The following is a 20,202-nucleotide window of genomic DNA, read 5'->3' as shown; positions in this document are numbered from 1 at the left end:
GATCTTTCCTGCCAATGATCAAGAAAACTATTAAAATGTGCTGTAAAATATAAAAGACCACAATGGTTTCCAAAGTGCAGAAGAACATTAGGGCAGATTTACTATTGGAAATGCATTAAATTTAGGCACAATTTGTGCCAAAAACTGGTGCATTGCCTTTATACCACATTTATGATGAGCTCTGCATGCTTTCCCTTTTAAAGGTTTCCGCCGAGTCGCACAAAAAGGGCGTGCCCTATATGCACCAACTAAATTCGATTCGTCACGAACTTCTCGGCTCGGCAGTTGATGACTTTTCCTGCATAAATTAGTTCAGCTTTCAGGTGCTCCGGTGGGCTGGAAAAGGTGGATACAGTCCTAGGAGACTCTTTCCTAGGAATGTATCCACCTTTTCCAGCCCACCGGAGCACCTGAAAGCTGAACTAATTTACGCAGAATAAGTCATCAACTGCCAAGCAGAGAAGTTCGTGGCAAATCGAATTTACTGTAAGTTCGCTCATCTCTACTTGTGGAGTCTGAGGTACATTCTCTTATAAGTACATTATTCTTTATTGCTGTATTTGTGACCAGCTATTGCGTTTAATGGCAGGGGAGGTCTGCAGGATAAAATCTGTACGCATGTGAACATTTTAATAATCACTTTAAAGGGGTACTCTGGTGAAAAACTTTTTTTACATTTTTAAATCAACTGGTGCCAGAAAGTTAAACAGATTTGTAAATTACTTCTATTAAAAAAATCTTAATCCTTCTTGTACTTATTAGCTGCTGAATACTACAGCGGAAATTATTTTCTTTTTGAAACACAGAGCTCTCTGCTGACATCATGAGCACAGTGCTCTCTGCTGACCTCTCTGTCCATTTTAGGAACTGTCCAGAGTAAAAGGGAAATCCCCATAGCAAACATATGCTGTTCTGGACAGTTCATAAAATGGACAGAGATGTCAGCAGAGAGCTCTGTGTTTCAAAAAGAAAATAATTTCCGCTGTAGTATTCAGCAGCTAATAAGTACAGGGAGGATTAAGATTTTTTAATAGAAGTCATTTACAAATCTGTTTAACTTTCTGGCACCAGTTGATTTAAAAAAAAAAAAAAAAAAAAAAAAAAAAAGGTTTTCTTCACCGGAGTACCCCTTTAAATTATAATAAAAAAAGAAACTGTCTATGTCTGCTGTTAAAGTTGTTCAAGAGTATGAGTATTTTATGCTGGTATTATTCCATACCTTTGTGTATTGGCTGCAGCTGGCTTGTAAGTAATATATGCAATGTAAGGGCTGCTCCTGACATATCTAGTCATAAAGAAGACCTGTCAGCATAAAGCAGTGTTTCCCAATCAGGGTGCCTCCAGCTGTTGCAAAACAACAGCTCCCAGCAGGCCCGGACAGCCTTCGGCTGTCCAGGCCTGCTGGGAGTTGTAGTTTCGCAACAGCTGGAGGCACCCTCATTGGGAAACACTAGCATAAAGTAAGGGTATGGCTATAGAGACTCTTAAAAGGGGTACTCCCCTGGAAAACATTTTTTCCCTTTTTTATTTTTTTTAAATCAACTGGTGCCAGAAAAGGTAAACAGATTTGTAAATTACTTCTGTTTAAAAATCTTAATCCTTCCAGTACTTATTAGCTGCTATATGCTCCACAGGAAGTTCTTTTCTTTTTGAATTTCCTTTGTCTGACCACAGTGCTCTTTGCTGACACCTCCGTCCATTTTAGGAACTGTCCAGAGTAGGAGCAAATCCCCAAAGCAATCCTCTCCTGCTCCGGACAGTTCCTAGAATTGACAGAGGTGTCAGCAGAGAGCACTGTGGTCAGACAAAGGAAATTCAAAAAGCAAAGAACTTCATGTGGAGCATACAACAGCTGATAATTACAGAAAGGATTAAGATTTTTTTATCAAAGTGATTTACAAATCTGTTTAACTTTCTGGCACCAGTTGATTAAAATAAATAAATAATAAAATGGTTTCCAGGGGAGTGCCCCTTTAACCATTTCAACCAACCCTATATCTGCTGCTTCCTTTTAACTTCTTTTTGTGACTGTGCAGTAAGAAGGAATTGGAGGGCTAGGATTCCCATTCTAGTGGTCTTGGGGGTTAGACTGATCATACATTTACTACCTCCTCTAGTAGTAACAAATGTCAAAACCCTTGCACGTATGACAATATTTACTCTCCTGCTCCAGAGGAGACAATCAATGCAGGGAGAGAATGGAGTTGCTGAGTAGTGACAGGAGTCCATTCTATTTTTACAAAAGAATGCGGCTACTGCATCTTTTAACTAGGAGAGTGTGGAAAAAAAGATAAAAAATAAAAAAACACAACACACACAACAACTCTAATTAGGTATAGAACTTAAGCTGTGGAGTACAATGTAATTAAAAGGGGTATTCCAGCTTTATACATCTTATCCCATATCCAAAAGGATAGGGAATAAGATGTATGATCGCAGGGGTCCCGCCACTGGGGACCTCTGTGATCTCGGTACAGCCCCCTGGCATTCTATCGGATAGGGGATAAGATGTATAAAGCCGGAATACCCCTTTAAAGGGGTACTCTGCCCCTAGACATCTTATCCCCTATCCAAAGGATAGTGGATAAGATGTCTGATCGTGGGGGTCCCGCCGCTGGGCCCGACATTCGTTTAGAGTGTTGGGTGCAGCATCGTAGGCTTGTGACGTCACAGTCACGCCCTGCTCGTGATGTCACGGCCATGCCCCCTCAATTAAAGTCTATGGGAGGGGGCGTGCCAGCCATCATGCCCCCTCCCATAGACTTGCATTAAGGGTGTGTGGCTGTGACGTCTTGAGATGAATGACTGATGTCACGAGTCTCCGGCCCCACATCGCCAATCATCCAGCACAAAGCGAAGTTCGCTCGGTGTACCGGATGTCTGGGGTGCCGCAGCCGAGATCGCAAGGGTCCACAGCGGCCTTTGGATAGGGGATAAGATGTCTCGGGGCAGCCCCTTTAATACATGGCACCTTTTAAATATAATATCTTTTAAAATATCTTTCTACTTGGTGATAAAAAGTTCTTGAATCAAGTTTTTTGCGCCTCTTGCAGGGCAAAATTGAAATACTGTCATTCATTACTTGACTTGTTTCTTTACATAACATTGAGGAGTCGGAGATAACAGTCACATTCATGTCTTTGGGGGAGGAGCTTGCTGAAGGCATCTCATACTCATTCTTGTAGATTTCACAGATGTCAGAAGCTGGAGATGTAAATGGGTTGTCATTGGTATCAGACACAAGAACAGTTGACTCAGTCAATGGTACTGGTGCTCTTCCACATTCCAGACTCCAGTTACAATGGTCAGTGTTGCACTCCTCCTCCTTCATGGGGATAATCTTCTTTACTGACTTAAGTGTTCCTTCCAAGCTTTCCCTAGTCCTATTGAGATCCGCACTGCATTGTAAATTATTTTCATTGGACTCAAATTCAACCCCTCGAGGAATCTGCCTACAAGAAACCTTGAGCCTGAGAATGTCCTCTTTGCTTGATTTATCCTGACTTTTCATAAATGATTTTACAGAGTCTGGTATTTTTATGGAATAAGTTGCTTTCTCAGAACTCAAGTATCGGGTGAAATGAGATATACATTGTTTTGTTCTAACCACAGGAATGATAGTAGAGGGCTTTATTGCAGAAACAAACTCTATAAGCTCATCATAGGAGGAGTGGTCAGAATATGGAACTACATAGATATCTTTGTGCCAGACCTTTACTTTCCGACTGGTTGGAAGAATGGCTATGGTTGGATGGATAGAATTCCAGTGCATCATGTTCGAGTAATTCACTTCAGACTGCTCTACAGCTCGTATCCTACCATCTCCGTCTGATGCTGAAAAAACATGTTCAATTTCTAAAAGAGTGAGCAATTCCAATCTCTGGGGACTTACAACAACCCAAGACTGAAAGGTTTTAGCCAAGTCCACTAAAAGAGATTCTTTTCCAATACTATACAGGCCTGCAATGAACAAAAAGAATGGATGGAAAAGTTACATCTTACAAAAATATAATTGTATGTTTAAAAAATAAATAAATAAATAAACACAGATGTAAAGCTACTATGGATCCTTTTTCCCCAGGGTGCACAGTCTTACAGACTGTGACATCTGTGATCCACTGGAATGTACACAATCCTTTTTTATATTAAAAGTGTTACTGTCACACAGACATGGCAAAAGCTTTGCTCTGTCAGGGTCTGGACCTTCAGACCCCCTCCATGATCTCTAGATAGAGTCATAAGAAGCGTACAGCCGAGCGATTCACCCCCCTCACCCCGTGACATTGCTATATGTGACGCCTGTCTGGAGTAGTAAGCAGAGAAGTGCTCAGTCATTCACCTCTCCCAGCTCTATTTAGAGATCAGTGGGGGTCCGAACATCCAGACCCTGAATGATCACAACTTTTGACATGTCTTTATGACATGTAAAGAGATTATTTTAAAGTGACAGTAATGCTTTAAAGGTGGTTATCGAAAGTGATCTATCCACAGGATTGAAGTAACTAGCTGATCAGTGAGAATCTGAATGCTGAGACCCCCACCCTTCTAAAGAATTGAGGACAACTGACCCCCAAAAGAATGGAGTGGTAGCGGGCACATGTGGCCAGCATTCCATTCATTCCTAATGAAGGTCTGTTTTTTTTTTTCTAACATGAGTTTCAACATGCTTCAAAAAGTATAGCCTGTGTATTAATTCAAGGTTAAGTCGACACCTGTTAGGTTACGTTCACACGAGCGGACCCACAATGTATTTTATGCTGCAGATCCGCTGCTGAAGGACCCCTGCATGGTGGCTTTACATGTGCCTGCTCGGAGCGGCAATACGCTGCTACCAGCTGACACACTGCAATGTGCGAGTCGCCGTGCGCATGCGCAGTATACTCGCACATCGCGGCAGCTCTCGGACTAGCTCATGGAGCAGGGGGAGTGGCTGTGAGTGTGTGTGAGTACACCCACATGTGCAGAAACTTGCACATTGCAGTGTCTGCTCGTAGTGGCGTATTGCTCAGAGCAGGCACGTGTAAAGCCACCACGTAGCGGTCCTTCAACGGCAGATCTGCAGCGTAAAATATTTGTTATGTGATATCCATGAGTAGCACAGCAAACGGACACGTATTAGGTTATATCAGGCACAGATTGTCCTAGGGTTTGGGGTTAAGGTTTGGCAATTTGGCATGCTGCTTGGCTATCAACTAACTTACTTACCAATCACTATGTCATGAAATGGGTGCTTTTCAATTAATTCCTTTATTTGTTCAGTTGCCTCCTGGCGAGAGGGTAGCCATTGTTCAGGGTCACAATTTGTGTTGTCCAAATATAGAACATCAATCTTTAGGTTTCTCAGTGGAGGACCTGCAAGCATAAAGGGGTCATATCGAAAATCACCTGCAAAAACAAAAAAAATATTATATATTTATTAATATATATATTTATTACACAATATACAATGCTTACAGACCTAAAGATCTGCATTAGATCTGCTTTCTGCATTAGCAGCATTCCACATATGTAGTTTTTTTTTTTTGCTGCCATCTATTTAATCTAGTTATATTACCATCACTTACAGAATGAGTAATACTATCAATGCATAAACATTTGAGTAATGCAAATAGAACTGTAGGCTTGTAACATATGCAAAAATGTTTTACCTGTTCTCCTTAGTAAAAGTATAGAGCTAAAACACAAACGAAAACACAAAAAGCGAACAACACTATTCTTTCCCCCCCCCCCCTGACTAACAACTACAAAAAACGTGGTATCAAATGGCTGGAGGTGCTCAACCCCAAATGCGGTTGTGCATTTATACTGGGGGAGCAGATCCTACCCTTGTAGTCCATTGCTAGGGACGATCCCCAGCATAAAATGCATACAATGGAGGATGCCTGCAGCGGACTACAAGTGCCACAATAGAATCCTACACAAGATAAACAATGTGGATGTGTAACAATTAGAATAATACAATACAGGAATATGGGTGCACTACTGTGGGGGATGTATACAGTGACACATTCTAATAATGGCGTTTGACCTAAATGTTACAGCTAAACATGTAATATAGGGTAAAAATGAGTTTTCTTGCCATGTCTGGATGTCCTGAATTGTGTACTGTGAGGTGCATCAAAATGTCCCATGCTGAATGGAAAGGACCCCTTAGCAGCTCCAGGGGCATGCAGCTACTTTAAGAAGTCACTGCTTACTACAGCATGATTGACAGCCTGGGCACTGCCAATGCCACCACACTGCTCCCGCTAGCCAACAGTTATACAGGGTAAAATCTGCTAACAAGTTCACTTGAAATGAGTGCTGATACTCCATATGAAACATTAAAAGGTTAGGATAGACTCCATACATTTATATTGGAGCATGCCTACTGCAGATGGACTGAGCACCGAGCAGGGAAGTGAAGCACACTGCTGCGAGCTTCTCCAGGCTATATCTAGAGATTGGTAGGGTTCTCAGCACTCAGACCCCCACTGATCCAAACTTTTGACATGTTAAAACTTTTTGTTTAAAATTACCGCAAAGACATGCTTACACCGCTAATAGCTGCATGGTTTTACAGTGGAAACCACACTGATTTGCGCGGAAACAACCATGTGCTGTCAGCATCTAAAACCTTGCCAAAAAAAAAGGGACACGTCACTGGTCTGGATTATAATGGTTATCCGTGCTAAACAAAAACTTTAATGTCTGTTGTGGGAAATCCCCTTCTTATGTATTTCCTTCACAGTAAAGTTCTGACAGTATGGACAACATGTAGGGGGGAGGGGAAATCTGAATAAAAAAAATAAAAAAAAACACATTAAGCAAAAACCAAAAGGTTGCCTTCCGCTGGACTAGGAGACCAGGGTCTGATGACAAAATTAAAGGGGTATTCCAGGGAAAAAAGTTTTTATATATATTATATATATCTATCAACTGGTGCCAGAAAGTTAAACAGATTTGTAAATTGCTTCTATTAAAAAATCTCAATCCTTTCAATAATTATCCGCTGCTGAAGTCGAGTTGTTATCTGTCTGGCAACAGTGCTCTCTGCTGACATCTCTGCTTGTCTCGGGAACTGCATAGAGTAGAAGAGGTTTGCTATGGGAATTTGCTTCTAAACTGGGCGGTTCCCGAGACACGTGTCATCAGAGAGCACTTAGACAGAAAAGAACAACTCAACTTCAGTAGCTCATAAGTACTGAAAGGAATAAGATTTTTTAATAGTAGTAATTTACAAATCTGTTTAACTTTCTGGAGCCAGTTGATATATATAATAAAAGTTTTTTCCTGGATAACCCCTTTAAGGACAATTTCAAGGATTCAAATCTGGATGGATTTACTTTATATTCTGAGAAACAGTAACGCTCTATGGCAGTGGTTCTTAACCTTGTTGGAGGTACTGAACCCCACCAGTTTCATATGCGCATTCACCGAACCCCTCTTAATTGGAAAAATAAAATATTTTTTCAAATAAAAAAAACATAGGAGGTATATATATATATAAAGTATATATTTATACATAGGTGCACAAAATGAACAAAACCATTAAGAACAAAACCATGATTTTCACACAAAAACAAAAACATAATGAATGTTTACTGCAAATCAGTGTGACTTCTGCTGTTGTCTTTCAGAGACCAGTTCAGAAATGTGCGGCTTTACCTTGGCAAGTGCCACTCATGTAATTTTCGCAACAATGGCAGTGTTCCCCCCACATTAGGCAGGCAGTGTTCCCCCCCCCACATTAGGCAGGCAGTGTTCCCCCCCACATTATGTAGGCCAGTGGTCTCCAACCAGCATGCCCAGACAGCCAACAGCTGTTCGGGCATGCTGGGAGTTGTAGTTTTGCAACATCTGGAGGTCCGCAGGTTGAAGACCACTGATGTAGGCAGTGTTCCCCCACAGACATACAGCCTCCAGCCATATACAGTGTATGCCTGTGTACTGCCCACTTCAGTGCTCCGCCCACCGCTCCAGCTATAGCAGTAGGTCTCGGGACCGGTGGTCGGAGCACAGAAGATGACGTGCCGCTGGTCACTTACCAAGCTTGCCAGCGCGCGTCTTCCTCCTTCTCTATCCTCCGGTCCTCGGCACCTTCGTTTCCATGGGCTCACACACGGGATCGTCAGTGACGTCCCGGCGTGTGCTAGGTCCCGGCGGCCCTGCGTTTTTAAACTTAACGCGGGGCCGCAGGGAGTTAATGGTGATGGGGGGGAATTTCCCCGTCGCTACAGGACGCGCAAACACCGGCTCTGCTCGGGGCCCCAAGCAATTGCTTGGTTTGCCTGTCCTGTTGTGACCTCCCCCGCCGAACCCCCGGGACTGACTCACCGAACCCCTGGGGTTCGATCGAACCCAGGTTAAGAACCACTGCTCTATGGGCTTTGCCAGGTATTACAGCTCATCTGCTACATCCAAGTAAATAAAACTGAGCTGCAATACCTGACACATCCAATGGAAAATAGAAGCACTGTTTTTGGAAAACAAAAAGGCAAAGTCCAAAAAGGAGATATCCACCATAAAGTGATTTTAGTATGTACCTGCCAGACAGTAATGGACATGATTTGGAAGGATCTGTGCTTGTCTTGGGGTTAAATGGTTGTGTTCTTTGTCAACCATCTTTTTGTGAACTGGCTATTACCTGTTGGAGGTCATTCTCTAAATCTACAAATCCCATAATTCTTTTTTATTTATTTATTTTTTTTAAGTGTGAGATCACTTTCCTGCCTCCCAAACATTAGCCATCCCACTTAATTGAAACACACCTATGCTGCCTTCAAATCAATAGACCAATGTTTTCTGACCAGAGGGCCTCCAGTTGTTGCAAATTCTTGCAGAATGATCTTCCTCCCACCTAGCAGTCGCTCCACCCACCCGTAGACTTGCAAGACCATCATGAAACACAGGTACAGACATTGTATATTATGAACCACTAACTTATAAAAAAAAATCCAGAATACCCCTTAAAGTCATCTAAAAGATAGTAATGTTAAATGAAGTGTTTAATCTGGACATATTGTGAGCCCCACACAACAGTCGCCCCAAATCCTAATTTGATTGTTTTGGTTGCAAGTTTTCCTGTATTGACCTCAATGCGTATTGAGTGCGACTCTCTTACTTGCTACTGCGATTCAGCTTTTTATTTTATTTTACAGCCGGATTGCACTCGTAACAAAGTTGTGCGACAGCAACTCACAAACAAAAAATTGCACCAATTTTTGGGTCTGGCAACTTACATGAGATTTACAGTCACTGTGCAGCCATAACCTAACTTCTAACCCTCTTGGAAGAATGTGGACTAGAAGGTTTATATGCTTAAATAAGCCATATATTATTGTTGTGGTACATAACCTAATTTGTAAAAAGCATATTGCACTTTCTTAGACTATTTTCAGGAAGAATGACGAGGATTTTACCTCCAAATAGAAATAGACAAAATCAAAGTACAATTCTAAAATAGCAGTGAAATGTACCTGTATACAAGATAGTACCAAAGTATCCCTGAAACAGGAACATAACAGAACCAGGGCAATGGTTGGCATCTATTAGAGTCACAGATACTGTCTCAATTCTGCAGTCATCCAAGGGCAGCATGTGACATACTCCAACTTCCAACGGATTGATCCATTTGCTCTTTACCTAGGAGTAAACATTGATTGTTGGTGAGGTCCACGAATACATGGGAATTTCCTTCATACCGGATTTCACTCGGAAATGCATTGCCATTTATGAGACGGCGCATATCCAAGCGGCCCTAGCGCCGCTGGAACTTTCAAATGTGCGTAATGTCTGTGTTTTTCAGGCAGACATTCCACACATTTTTGGCTGTGTTCCCACATGCCACAAACCACTCTCCCAAGCATTTACCAATGACCATGTGATGGTGCAGATAATCCCAAAAACACTGCACGGCCATCGGTGAACAAATCGGTGTGCAATTTCCGCCGCATTCACCAATATGTGGGAAGGTTTATGGGGGTTCGGCTGACTACAGTATAAGTCATAAATACCTGCAACTTATATCTAAGGATCTTGGCTGTGATGGGTGAACAGTAGAGGGGATTTTTCCATGTGGAAGACAAACCAATTGTATGGTCACTATGCATGTGGGATAGAAAAAAGAGCCGGACGTGACTGCATTTTCGGATCTGCCAAAAATCCACAGCGATGGGTGTGTTGGGAAGAAGCGTCCCATTCATGATCAACCCCTAGTTGGCTATCAAAGATCTGAAATAGATAAAAAAAAATATAATTAAATGCATGGCTCCTACAAATTCATTGAGCTCTCTACTGAAGTTGTAAAATTATTGCAACCCCTAAATCTTTCTGATTTGCCAAATAAAAGTAATTTGAAATAAATAAGCAGGGACTTTAGTGTCTGCTCTAAGAGTCCTCAACTACATAAGTCTTGTATTTCCTCTGAAAGTGTGAACAAACCCTAACACATGCAAACGTTTGGCTGATATCTCCTGTTCCCCCCCCCCCCCCCCCCCCCCATACACATGAACATTTGGCCTGGCTGAGCATTCATGTGTTCTTAATGAAAAGAGGAGGACTAAACCACTTGCAGCAGCTTATTTCTCCAGGAACTCCAGGAAAGGTATATACACTGCTCAAAAAATAAAGGGAACACTAAGATAACACATCCTAGATCTGAATGAATGAACTAATCATAGGAAATACTTTCGTCTTTACATGGTTGAATGTACTGACAACAAAATCACACAAAAATTATCAATGGAAATCAAATATATCAACCCATGGAGGTCTGGATATGGAGTCATACTCAAAATCAAAGTGGAAAACCACAGTACAGGCTGATCCAACTTTGATGTAATGTCCTTAAAACAAGTCAAAATGAGGCTCAGTAGTGTGTGTGGCCTCCACGTGCCCGTATGACCTCCCTAAAATCCCTGGGCATGCTCCTAATGAGGTGGTGGATGGTCTCATGATGGATGTCCTTCCAGACCTGGACTAAAGCATCCGTCAACTCCTGGACAGTCTGTGGTGCAACGTGGCGCTGGTGGATGGAGTGAGACATGATGTCCCAGATGTGCTCAATCGGATTCAGGTCTGGGGAAAAATATCTGCCATGGTCTTCATACATTAGAACTCCCCTTCCAAGATTAGTTGTGTATATGTTGTAGAATGGGGAGACAGCCCCAGCCGGCAGCGCATCTCAACCGATCTCCTGCCCATTTGAATTCTGGAATCGCGCTCTTTGCCTGTGAGTGACGTCATTACTGGTTTCAGAGGAGGACAAAAAAGATCCAACGTGTTTCGGTAACCTGCCTGTCACCTTTGTCTGGGATGCGATCTCCTCCCTTCCTTGGATTCCTTTCTAGTTCCTGATGCAGGGGAGGTGGTTACACATACCACCAACATTGGTGCGACTTTTCACAATAATATTTCACCTTGTTTACGGGACATTCTGTATATGAAAGGCACCTAGTGTTCAGAAACATATTTTTGTAAGAAGGCAAAGAGTTCAAAAATCTACATTTAACACCCAAGGGGCCAGTGTGTCCAATTCAAAAATCCATTTGCCCTCCAGCTTGGACATCTGGGCAATATGGTTCCCCCCCTCTCCAATGTGCGGATACTTTTTCAATACCAAAGAAAATTGTCCCCTTCGTTGATCCTCCATGTAGTTTATAGTGGGTGGATAATGGGTGTCTTTCGAATTTTCTGTTTGTGTTCACCGATCCTTTTGGTCCGTCCTATATATGGTTTATTACATGGACATTTAATCCCATAAATACTACCTTTTGTTTTGCAGTCAATGTGTTCTTTAAATTTTCCTGTCAACCCCCCCCCCCCCCATCCATTTTTGGAATTGTTAATATGGGGGTTCTATTTTCTGTTATTTGGCAAGCACTGTGATGTCTGCATGGGTAAAAACCATGTTTTGGGGCCAATTGACACCTTGCTTCTGAGTTGTCCCTTTCTGGAATTTACTGTTGAAGCTATATAATTCCCCACATTTTATGGCCTTTTAAAAATAAAAGCCGTTTGTGATGATAGTTCTATTATTCTGTCCCCCAGCAATATATTTCAATGTCTCCTGATGATTTTTTGTATCAAGAAACTATGTTTGTTGTAGGTGATGACAATTGTAATATGCAATTTGGTTTCATCTTTTTCTGGATCTGTCCTTTCTTTTTATTTTCCAAAAGGGTATCTCGATTCAAGAGGGCTACTTTCTGATAAGGATTAAGATCAACAAAAACTACAGAAAACTTATCAGGATGTAGCCCTCATGAATAGAGATACCCTTTTAGAAGGAAAAAAGCACAGACCCAGAAAAAGATGGAACTAAATAGCATATTCCAATTGTCACCACCTACAAACATAGTTTCTTGATACAAAAACTCATCAGGAGACATTGGAATATATTGCAGGGGGACAGAATAATAGGAGAACAAGCCACAAAATGTGGGGAATTATATAGCTCCAACGGTAAAATTCCAGAAAGGGAAAAACAACTCGGAAGCAAGGTGTCAATTGGCCCAAAAACCTGGTTTCTACCCATGCAGACATTACAATGCTTATCAAATAATAGAAAAAAATAGAACCCCCATATTAACAATTCCACAAATGGACGGGGCGATTGACCGGAAAATTAAAGAACACATTGACTGCAAAACTAGGTATTATTTATGGGATTAAATGTCTGTGTATCAAACTACAGTCATGGCCATAAATGTTGGCACCCCTGAAAGTTTTCAAGAAAATGAAGTATTTCTCACAGAAAAGGATTGCAGTAACACATGTTTTGCTATACACATGTTTATTCCCTTTGTGTGTATTGGAACTAAACCAAAAAAGGAAAAAAAAAAAAAAAAAAAAAAATTGGACATAATGTCACACCAAACTCCAAAAATGGGCTGGACAAAATTATTGGCACCCTTAACTTAATATTTGGTTGCACACCCTTTGGAAAAAAATAACTGAAATCAGTCACTTCCTATAACCATCAATAAGCTTCTTACACCTCTCAGCCGGAATGTTGGACCACTCTTCCTTTACAAACTGCTCCAGGTCTCTTATTGGAAGGCGCCTTTTCCCAACAGCAATTTTAAGGTCTCTCCACAGGTGTTCAATGCGATTTAGATCTGGACTCATTGCTGACCACTTCAGAACTCTCTAGCGCTTTGTTGCCATCCATTTCTGGGTGCTTTTTGATGTATGTTTGGGGTCATTGTCCTGTTGGAAAACCCAAGATCTCGGACGCAAACCCAGCTTTCTGACACTGGGCTGTACAGTGCGACCCAAAATCCATTGGTAATCCTCAGATTTCATGATGCCTTGCACACATTCAAGGCACCCAGTGCCAGAGGCAGAAGAGAACCCCAAAACATCATTGAACCTCCACCATATTTCACTGTAGGTACTGTGTTCTCTTCTTTGTAGGCCTCATTCCGGTTTTGGTAAACCGTAGAATGATGCGCTTTACCAAAAAGATGTTTTCTCGGAAGGATTTTGGCTTACTCAAGTTCATTTAGCAAAATGTAGTCTTGCTTTTTAATGTCTGTTTCAGCAGTGGGGTCCTGAGTCTCCTGCCATAGCGTTTCATTTAAATGTCGACAGATAGGGAGCATCAGTGTCAGCATGAACTGAGTCTGCAGGACAGCTTGAATATCTTTGGAACTTGTTTGGGGCTGCTTATCCACCATCCAGCCTATCCTGCGTTGACACCTTTCATAAATTTTTCTCTTCCGTCCATGTCCAGGGAGATTAGCTACAGTGCCATGGGTTGCAAACTTTTTGATAATGTTGCACACTGTGAACAAAGGCAAATCTAGATCTCTGGAGATGGACTTGTAACCTTGAGATTTTCGATATCTTTCCACAATTTGGTTCTCAAGTCCTCCTGGTTCTCTTCTCCTCTTTCTGTTGGTTGTCCATGCTTAGTGTGGTGCACACACACAGCCACACAATGCAAAGACTAAGTGAACTTCTCTCCTTTTCATCTGCTTTCAGGTGTGATTTTTATATTGCCCACACCTGTTTCTTGCCCCAGGTGAGTTTAAAGGAGCATCACATGCATGAAACAATCTTATTTATCCACAAATTTGAAAGGGTGGCAATAATTTTGTCCAGTTTGGTGTGACATTAGTGCTGGGTGGTATACCGGTTCATACCGAATGCCAAAAAATTTTTCTTGCAAGATACTCATTTCTTACATACCGCAATACCAGTTGGGCCCCCCCCCTCAAATGAATGAATGGATGAATGAATTATCAGCCGCAGTGGCTGTCCCTGCTATCAGCCATATGTGACCCGCGGGGCCTGTTCTGTTTCTCTTCCCCCCCCCCAATGAATTATCAGCCCAGCGCTGCGCTGTCCCCCACATCGGGGAACTAATGATGTCACCCGCGAGCGCTGCTTCTCTCTCTCTCTCTCTCCCCCCCCCCCCCCCCCCCAAATAATTATCAGCCGCTGCACTGTACTGTACTATCCTGTGCCCGGGCTAGAAAAACAAACAAAATAAACTTTAACTCACCTTCCGACATTCCCCGTTACCGGCCTCACGGTCCCTCTGCCGCACTAATGTTGGTGGTATGTGTAACCACCTCCCCTGCATCTGAAACTAGAAAGGAATCCAAGGAAGGGAGGAGATTGCATCCCAGACGAAGGTGACAGGCAGGTTACCGAAACGCGTTGGATCTTTTTTGTCCTCCTCTGCAACCAGTAGTGACGTCACTCCCAGTCAAAGAACGATATTCCGGAGTTCTAACGGGCAGGAGATCGGTTGAGACGCGCCGGCCGGGGCTGTCTCCCGATTCTACAACATATACACAACCACACAAGCAATCTTGGAAGGGGAGTTCTAATGTATGAAGACCACGGCAGATATTTTTCAGATACCGCTATAGATATTTTAACTGTATACGGCACAAGAACTCTGCAAAGCATTGCGCTGTATAATAGACTATCGGGAGTTCCAATGAAACAACTTACAACTACTTAGAGAATAGCACTTTTTGCAACTACTCTTGTTCCGGAAATGTGTTTAGAACCTTATTCCTACAGACAGTATTTTATGAGCTAAGCTTGTGCTTTTCTACAGTACAAATCATACCACCCTGTGAACATATTCTATGCTATTACAGAGAATCTTATACCTTGAGCGGACATAGTGCACCTAGGATCGCAATAGATAAGTGAGTCTGCAGAACGAAACGTTCCAGTATAGAGATATTGTAGTGATATTGTAATGACCAAAAATTTATATAACAGTATTTTTCAAAATTATGGTGGTTTCATGGTATTTAACGGTATTTTTTTTTTGGGGGGGGGGGTGTCCTCATCATGGTACCCAGGATTCTCGGTCAGGCCGCCTAGTAACGCTCCTCCATGTCTCCACAGTTCAGCTTGAGTTTCCCGCGCCCGCCTGGAAGTCACATGCCCGCCGGGAGTTTTAGTTCCCTCCCAGCTCCTCACGGTCAATCCGGACTACACTTCCAAGAGATGCTGTGCGGCCGGATGTTTCTCTACGCCATCACGCATTGGAGTTGGTTGCTATGGAAACTGTATTGCGGTATGTGAAATATTCATATCGTAAAGAAATAAAAACACACCGGTATACTGCCCAGCACTACGATATTGCCTTTACTTATTTTGTTGTATTTTATCCCTAAATAGCTGTTGCTTTGACCTTGTAGATACCCAACAATCTATACTCAATGGATATTGGACACCTTTTGAGATCGCACAAGTCACTTTATTAAAAAAAAATCCTAGAAGCAGATGCAGAACGTCGCTCCGCTGCAAGTGAGCTGAATTCCCATATTCACTATTTCAGTTTACTTGCTGCCCTTAACAATAACTTATGTATTAAACAGCTGCTCATATTCATGTTTTTATAGACACATCTGGAGGATCCCAGTTGAAAAGCATTGCAGGAGATACATGAAAGTAAGATAGATAGATAGAAATATATATATATATATATATATATATATATATCTCTATCTATCGGGACCTCCACTAAGTACAATAACAATAACCTCTAATGTCCCTCAGGTTGAATAGAGGGGCAGTCAGACATGTGCAGTGCTGTTCTGTTTATGGGCCTGGAGATAGTACAGTGCAGGGGGAAAAACATCCAATAGCTACTGTAGTGCCCCCTCATTGTGAGGATTCAGTAATCGGGAGGTGATGGCACATCCAAAAACTACTACATCAATACATTCTATAGTGTTTGGGCTCCCACCAGTGATGCCCCTAGACATTCTGACATAAGTGCCCATATCTCTTGCCTATAGGGTTGACACCTTTCTTGTTAAAAAAAAAAAAAAGGCCATGCTAATTTACATAATCAATTATACATGTGTAACATCACAGGATGCACATGTGCAGGGGAAATTTTGTCCTATTCTGACCCCTATAACTTTTTTTATTTCTCCTTATACGGGCCTGTAAGAGGGCTCATTTTTTGCGCCCCGATCTGTAGTTTTTAACAGTTTTATTTTTGTTTTGATGAGACTTTTTGATTTTTTCTTCTTCATTTTTTTTACATTTTTTGTTAAATTCAGAAGTTGCAGTTAGTTACTAACTAGAACTCCCAGCATGCCCTGATACAGCCTATGGCTCAGTAGCTTCCCTAAACGAAAACTTCAACTCCCAGAATGTTGAATTATATAGTAGTACATAGTATAGATCAGTGTGTATGGTGGCCCAGTACTGTAGTTGTACCCCTGTACTCCTGCTGCCCTATCCGGTAGCCTCCCTACAGTGACCCCTCATGTATATATTTTCTGCCATGTGTTTTACTGTAAAGTGTATATAAGAGTATTATTGCTTTAAAGGGGTACTCCGGTGCTTAAACATCTTATGCCCTATCCAAAGGATAGGGGATAAGATGCCTGATCGCGGGAGTCCCGCATCCGGGGACCCCCGGGATCATGCACGTGGCACCCAGTTTGTAATCAGTGCCCGGAGCATGTTCGCTCCGGGTCGGATTACCGGCGACCGCAGGGCCGGCGGCGTGTGATGTCACGCCTCCGCCCCCGTGTGACGTCACGCTCCGCCCCTCAATGCAAGCTGACGGGAGGGGGCGTGATCGCTATCACGCCCCCTCCCGTAGGCTTGCATTGAGGGGCGGAGCATGACGTCACACGGGGGCGGAGGCGTGACGTCACACGCCGCCCGCCCTGCGGTCGACCATAATCAGACCCGGAGCGAACATGCTCCGGGCACTGATTACAAACTGGGTGCCACGTGCATGATCCCGGGGGTCCCCGGATGCGGGACTCCCGCGATCAGGCATCTTATCCCCTATCCTTTGGATAGGGGATAAGATGTTTAAGCACCGGAGTACCCCTTTAAGAAATGTTAACATGTGATCACCAGTTGTCATGTGAGTGTAACCCCAAGTCAGTCACAGTGATCTATTGTCAAGTCAGAGTGGCCTGCACTAAAATTGTCCAAATCTACTGCAAGTACCAGCAAGCCCTTAACCCCTTAAGGACGCAGCCCATTTGGGCCTTGAGGACGCAGACAATTTTATTAAGTTTTTGTTTTTTCCTCCTCGCCTTCAAAAAATCATAACTCTTTTATATTTTCATCCACAGACTAGTATGAGGGCTTGTTTTTTGCGCGACCAGTTGTCCGTTGTAATGCCATCACTCACTTTACCATAAAATATATGGCGCAACCAAAAAAAAAATACTATTTGTGTGGGGAAATTAAAAAGAAAACCGCAATTTTGCTAATTTTGGAAGGTTTTGTTTGCACGACGTACAATTTACGGTAAAAATGGCATGTGTTCTTTATTCTTTGGGTCAATATGATTAAAATGATACCCATGATAACCTACTCTTCTATTACTGTTGCGCTTAAAAAAAAATTCACAAACTTTTTAACCAAATTAGTACAATTAAGATCCCCCTATTTTGAAGACCTATAACTTTTCTTGGGGGAGGGGTTTTTTCAAATTTGTTTTACTTTTACACTTTAATAGTCCCCATAGGGGACTATTTAAAGCAATCACTCGATTGCTAATCCTGTTCAGTGCTATATATAGGACATAGCACTGATCAGGGTTATCGGTCATCTTCTGCTCTGGTCTGCGGGAAGGCAGTTCAGAGCAGAAGACTCCAGAAAGGCAGCGGAGGCAGGTGAGGGACCCTCCGGCTGCCGTGCTGGATGATCGGATCGCCGCGGCAGCGCTGCGGGCGATCTGATCATCCATTTAAGTGACAGAGATGCTGCAGATGCCGTGATCTGTATTGATCACGGCATCTGAGGGGTTAATGGAGGACATCCGCGGGATCACGGATGTCCGCCATTACGGGTGGGTCCCTGGCTGCGATCAACATACGGGACCTGCCGCGCATGATCCGGGCATCGCTCCGATGCCCGCGGTTATGCTTAGGACGTAAATGTACGTCCTGGTGCGTTAAGTACCACCTCACCAGGACGTACAATTACGTCCTTCGTCGTTAAGGTCTCTGAAGTCACTGGTCACCTCTGTGGGTAGACTGTACCATCTGATACTCAGTAAAGCTACTGTTGTCCTTAACTTGGCGTCGGAGTACTTATTGCCGCCCGTGCCTAGCCCAGGATCCAGCGGTATACCTTTGGGTGGTATTGAGGATAAACCAGGCCCTGGCATCACGAATACAAGGGGTTAATGCCATCTGCCCCTAGGGTAATTCCATATGCCCCACATCACACCCTCTACCACAAGTGTTTCCCAACCAGGGTGCCTCCAGCTGTTGCAAAACTATAATTCCCAGCATGCCCGGACAGCCATTGGCTGTCCGGGCATGCTGGGAGTTGTAGTTTTCCAAAAGCTGGAGGCACTCTGGTTAGGAAACACTTGTATATTATATAGTGCAACATTCCGGGAGTTGGAGGATTGGTTGGATAAGTACCGGCCATTGCCAGTATTTTTAATATAAGAATAACCATAGGGTGGCCAAAGTACTGCTACTTGCCTAGTGTTTCTGAACCAGGGTGCCCCAGGTGTTGAAAACTACAACTTTTAGCATGCCCCGAGTTGTAGTTGTGCAACAGCTGGAGGCACCCTGGTAAGCAAACACTGTTCTAGCCCAGTATTTCCCAACCAGGGTGCCTCCAGCTGTTGCAAGACTACAACGCCCAGCAGTAGTTTTGCAATCTCTGAAGGAGCCCTGGTTGAGAAACACTGTTGTAGCCCATGGAGTCACGTGACGTCCGTCACGAACTAAATCCGCAGCCAATCGCATCATGTCTTTTATTTCTAAACTTTCTTTATAGCTGAGATCTGATCGGTTACTACAGGTAATCTCCCCGCTCTATGAATGATAAAGCTGTGCAACCACACCCGATAGAAGCAGACGATCTATCTACTCCTGACAGATGCTTCACGCATGCGCTAATCAGCCCCAGATCGATGATTAGTGTTCTGCTGCTTCTGTCTTACCATCCCGGAAGTGCGGCTGCGGCGGCGGCGGCTATGCCTGTAACTCGGCCATCCTCGGTAAGGCGGTTTGTTTATGGTGGACCCTTTCTGTGCTTCTCAGACCATTTCCGGAATTATCGGTGTATGACGAGCGGGCGGAACCAGGCGGGGCTTCTGGTCCCGTATTCCCGCCAGAAGAATTAACTCTTTAGGTGAAAGGCAGATTATACCCTATGGAGAGGGAACGGGGTCAACTGGGCAGCTCAGGAGGAGTCTCAGAACTAGAAGAGGAGGGACCCATAGTAACAAGTCACGTGTGTGGGGCTGAGCGGGCTTCTGTGTCCTGTCATAAAACGGTTTAGAGACTGAGGTACTGTTCACACAGTGCGGTCATCTGGTGGTGGGGGAAGGTGAAAGCACATGTCTCTGGTCATGGTCCTCTGGGGTGGAGAAAGTGTAGATCCCCTGGGACCACCCAAGACGGTCTCTGGGGTCACCACTGTTCTGTTACAACAACTATGTCTTACATTACACTCCTAAGGGCCTGTTCACACTGAGTAATTCAAGAGGAATTAATTTCTCTTGAATTATCTGCTCCAAATGAATGCACATCTCCTCTGCCCATTGACTGTAATGTTTTTTCTGCTGTCCTGTTCACACAATTCCAACGCTGAATTCCTCTCTGCTTGAAAAAAGAACATGTTCATTCTTCAAGCAGAATCCAATAGAAGGCAATGGTAAAAAAAAAAATCAATGCAAGCGGAATTCAGAAAAGTAGAATGAAATAGCCTCCTCCTTCATTCCTCTTCATTTCCGCATGGAAA

At 43.2% G+C, this 20,202-nt stretch overlaps 2 protein-coding genes across 5 annotated transcripts in view; one reads left to right on the top strand and one right to left on the bottom strand.

Moving 5' to 3' along the window:
• Positions 1–1,920: 1,920 nt before the first annotated feature.
• On the bottom strand, positions 1,921–19,536 carry DCLRE1B (DNA cross-link repair 1B). 2 transcript variants are annotated; one of them, XM_056558343.1, is made up of 5 exons: positions 19,400–19,536; positions 9,996–10,212; positions 9,459–9,624; positions 5,206–5,385; positions 1,921–3,960 (listed from the first exon to the last, which is right to left on the bottom strand). In XM_056558343.1, the coding sequence occupies exons 2-5, from the start codon at positions 10,182–10,184 to the stop codon at positions 2,975–2,977; spliced, it is 1,521 nt and encodes a 506-aa protein (XP_056414318.1). In that variant the 5' UTR covers positions 10,185–10,212; positions 19,400–19,536; the 3' UTR covers positions 1,921–2,974. The 2 variants fall into 2 exon arrangements, with proteins under 2 accessions (XP_056414318.1, XP_056414319.1); XM_056558344.1 differs by lacking the exon at positions 19,400–19,536 and adding an exon at positions 19,301–19,395.
• AP4B1 (adaptor related protein complex 4 subunit beta 1) overlaps positions 19,272–20,202 on the top strand; it is a 29,913-nt gene continuing 28,982 nt past the window's right edge. Inside the window, exon 1 of one of the 3 annotated variants that reach the window (XM_056558340.1) lies at positions 19,272–19,456. The gene's annotated coding sequence lies outside the window, so the exon portion shown is untranslated. Of the gene's footprint in view, positions 19,591–19,610; positions 19,749–20,202 lie in introns of those variants that run through there. The other 2 variants (XM_056558341.1, XM_056558342.1) reach the window with 2 other exon arrangements.

This window comes from Hyla sarda, chromosome 2 (genome assembly GCF_029499605.1).
Source record: "Hyla sarda isolate aHylSar1 chromosome 2, aHylSar1.hap1, whole genome shotgun sequence".
NCBI classification, from domain to species: Eukaryota; Metazoa; Chordata; class Amphibia; order Anura; family Hylidae; genus Hyla; species Hyla sarda.
This window is presented reverse-complemented; position numbering and strand designations above follow the sequence as displayed.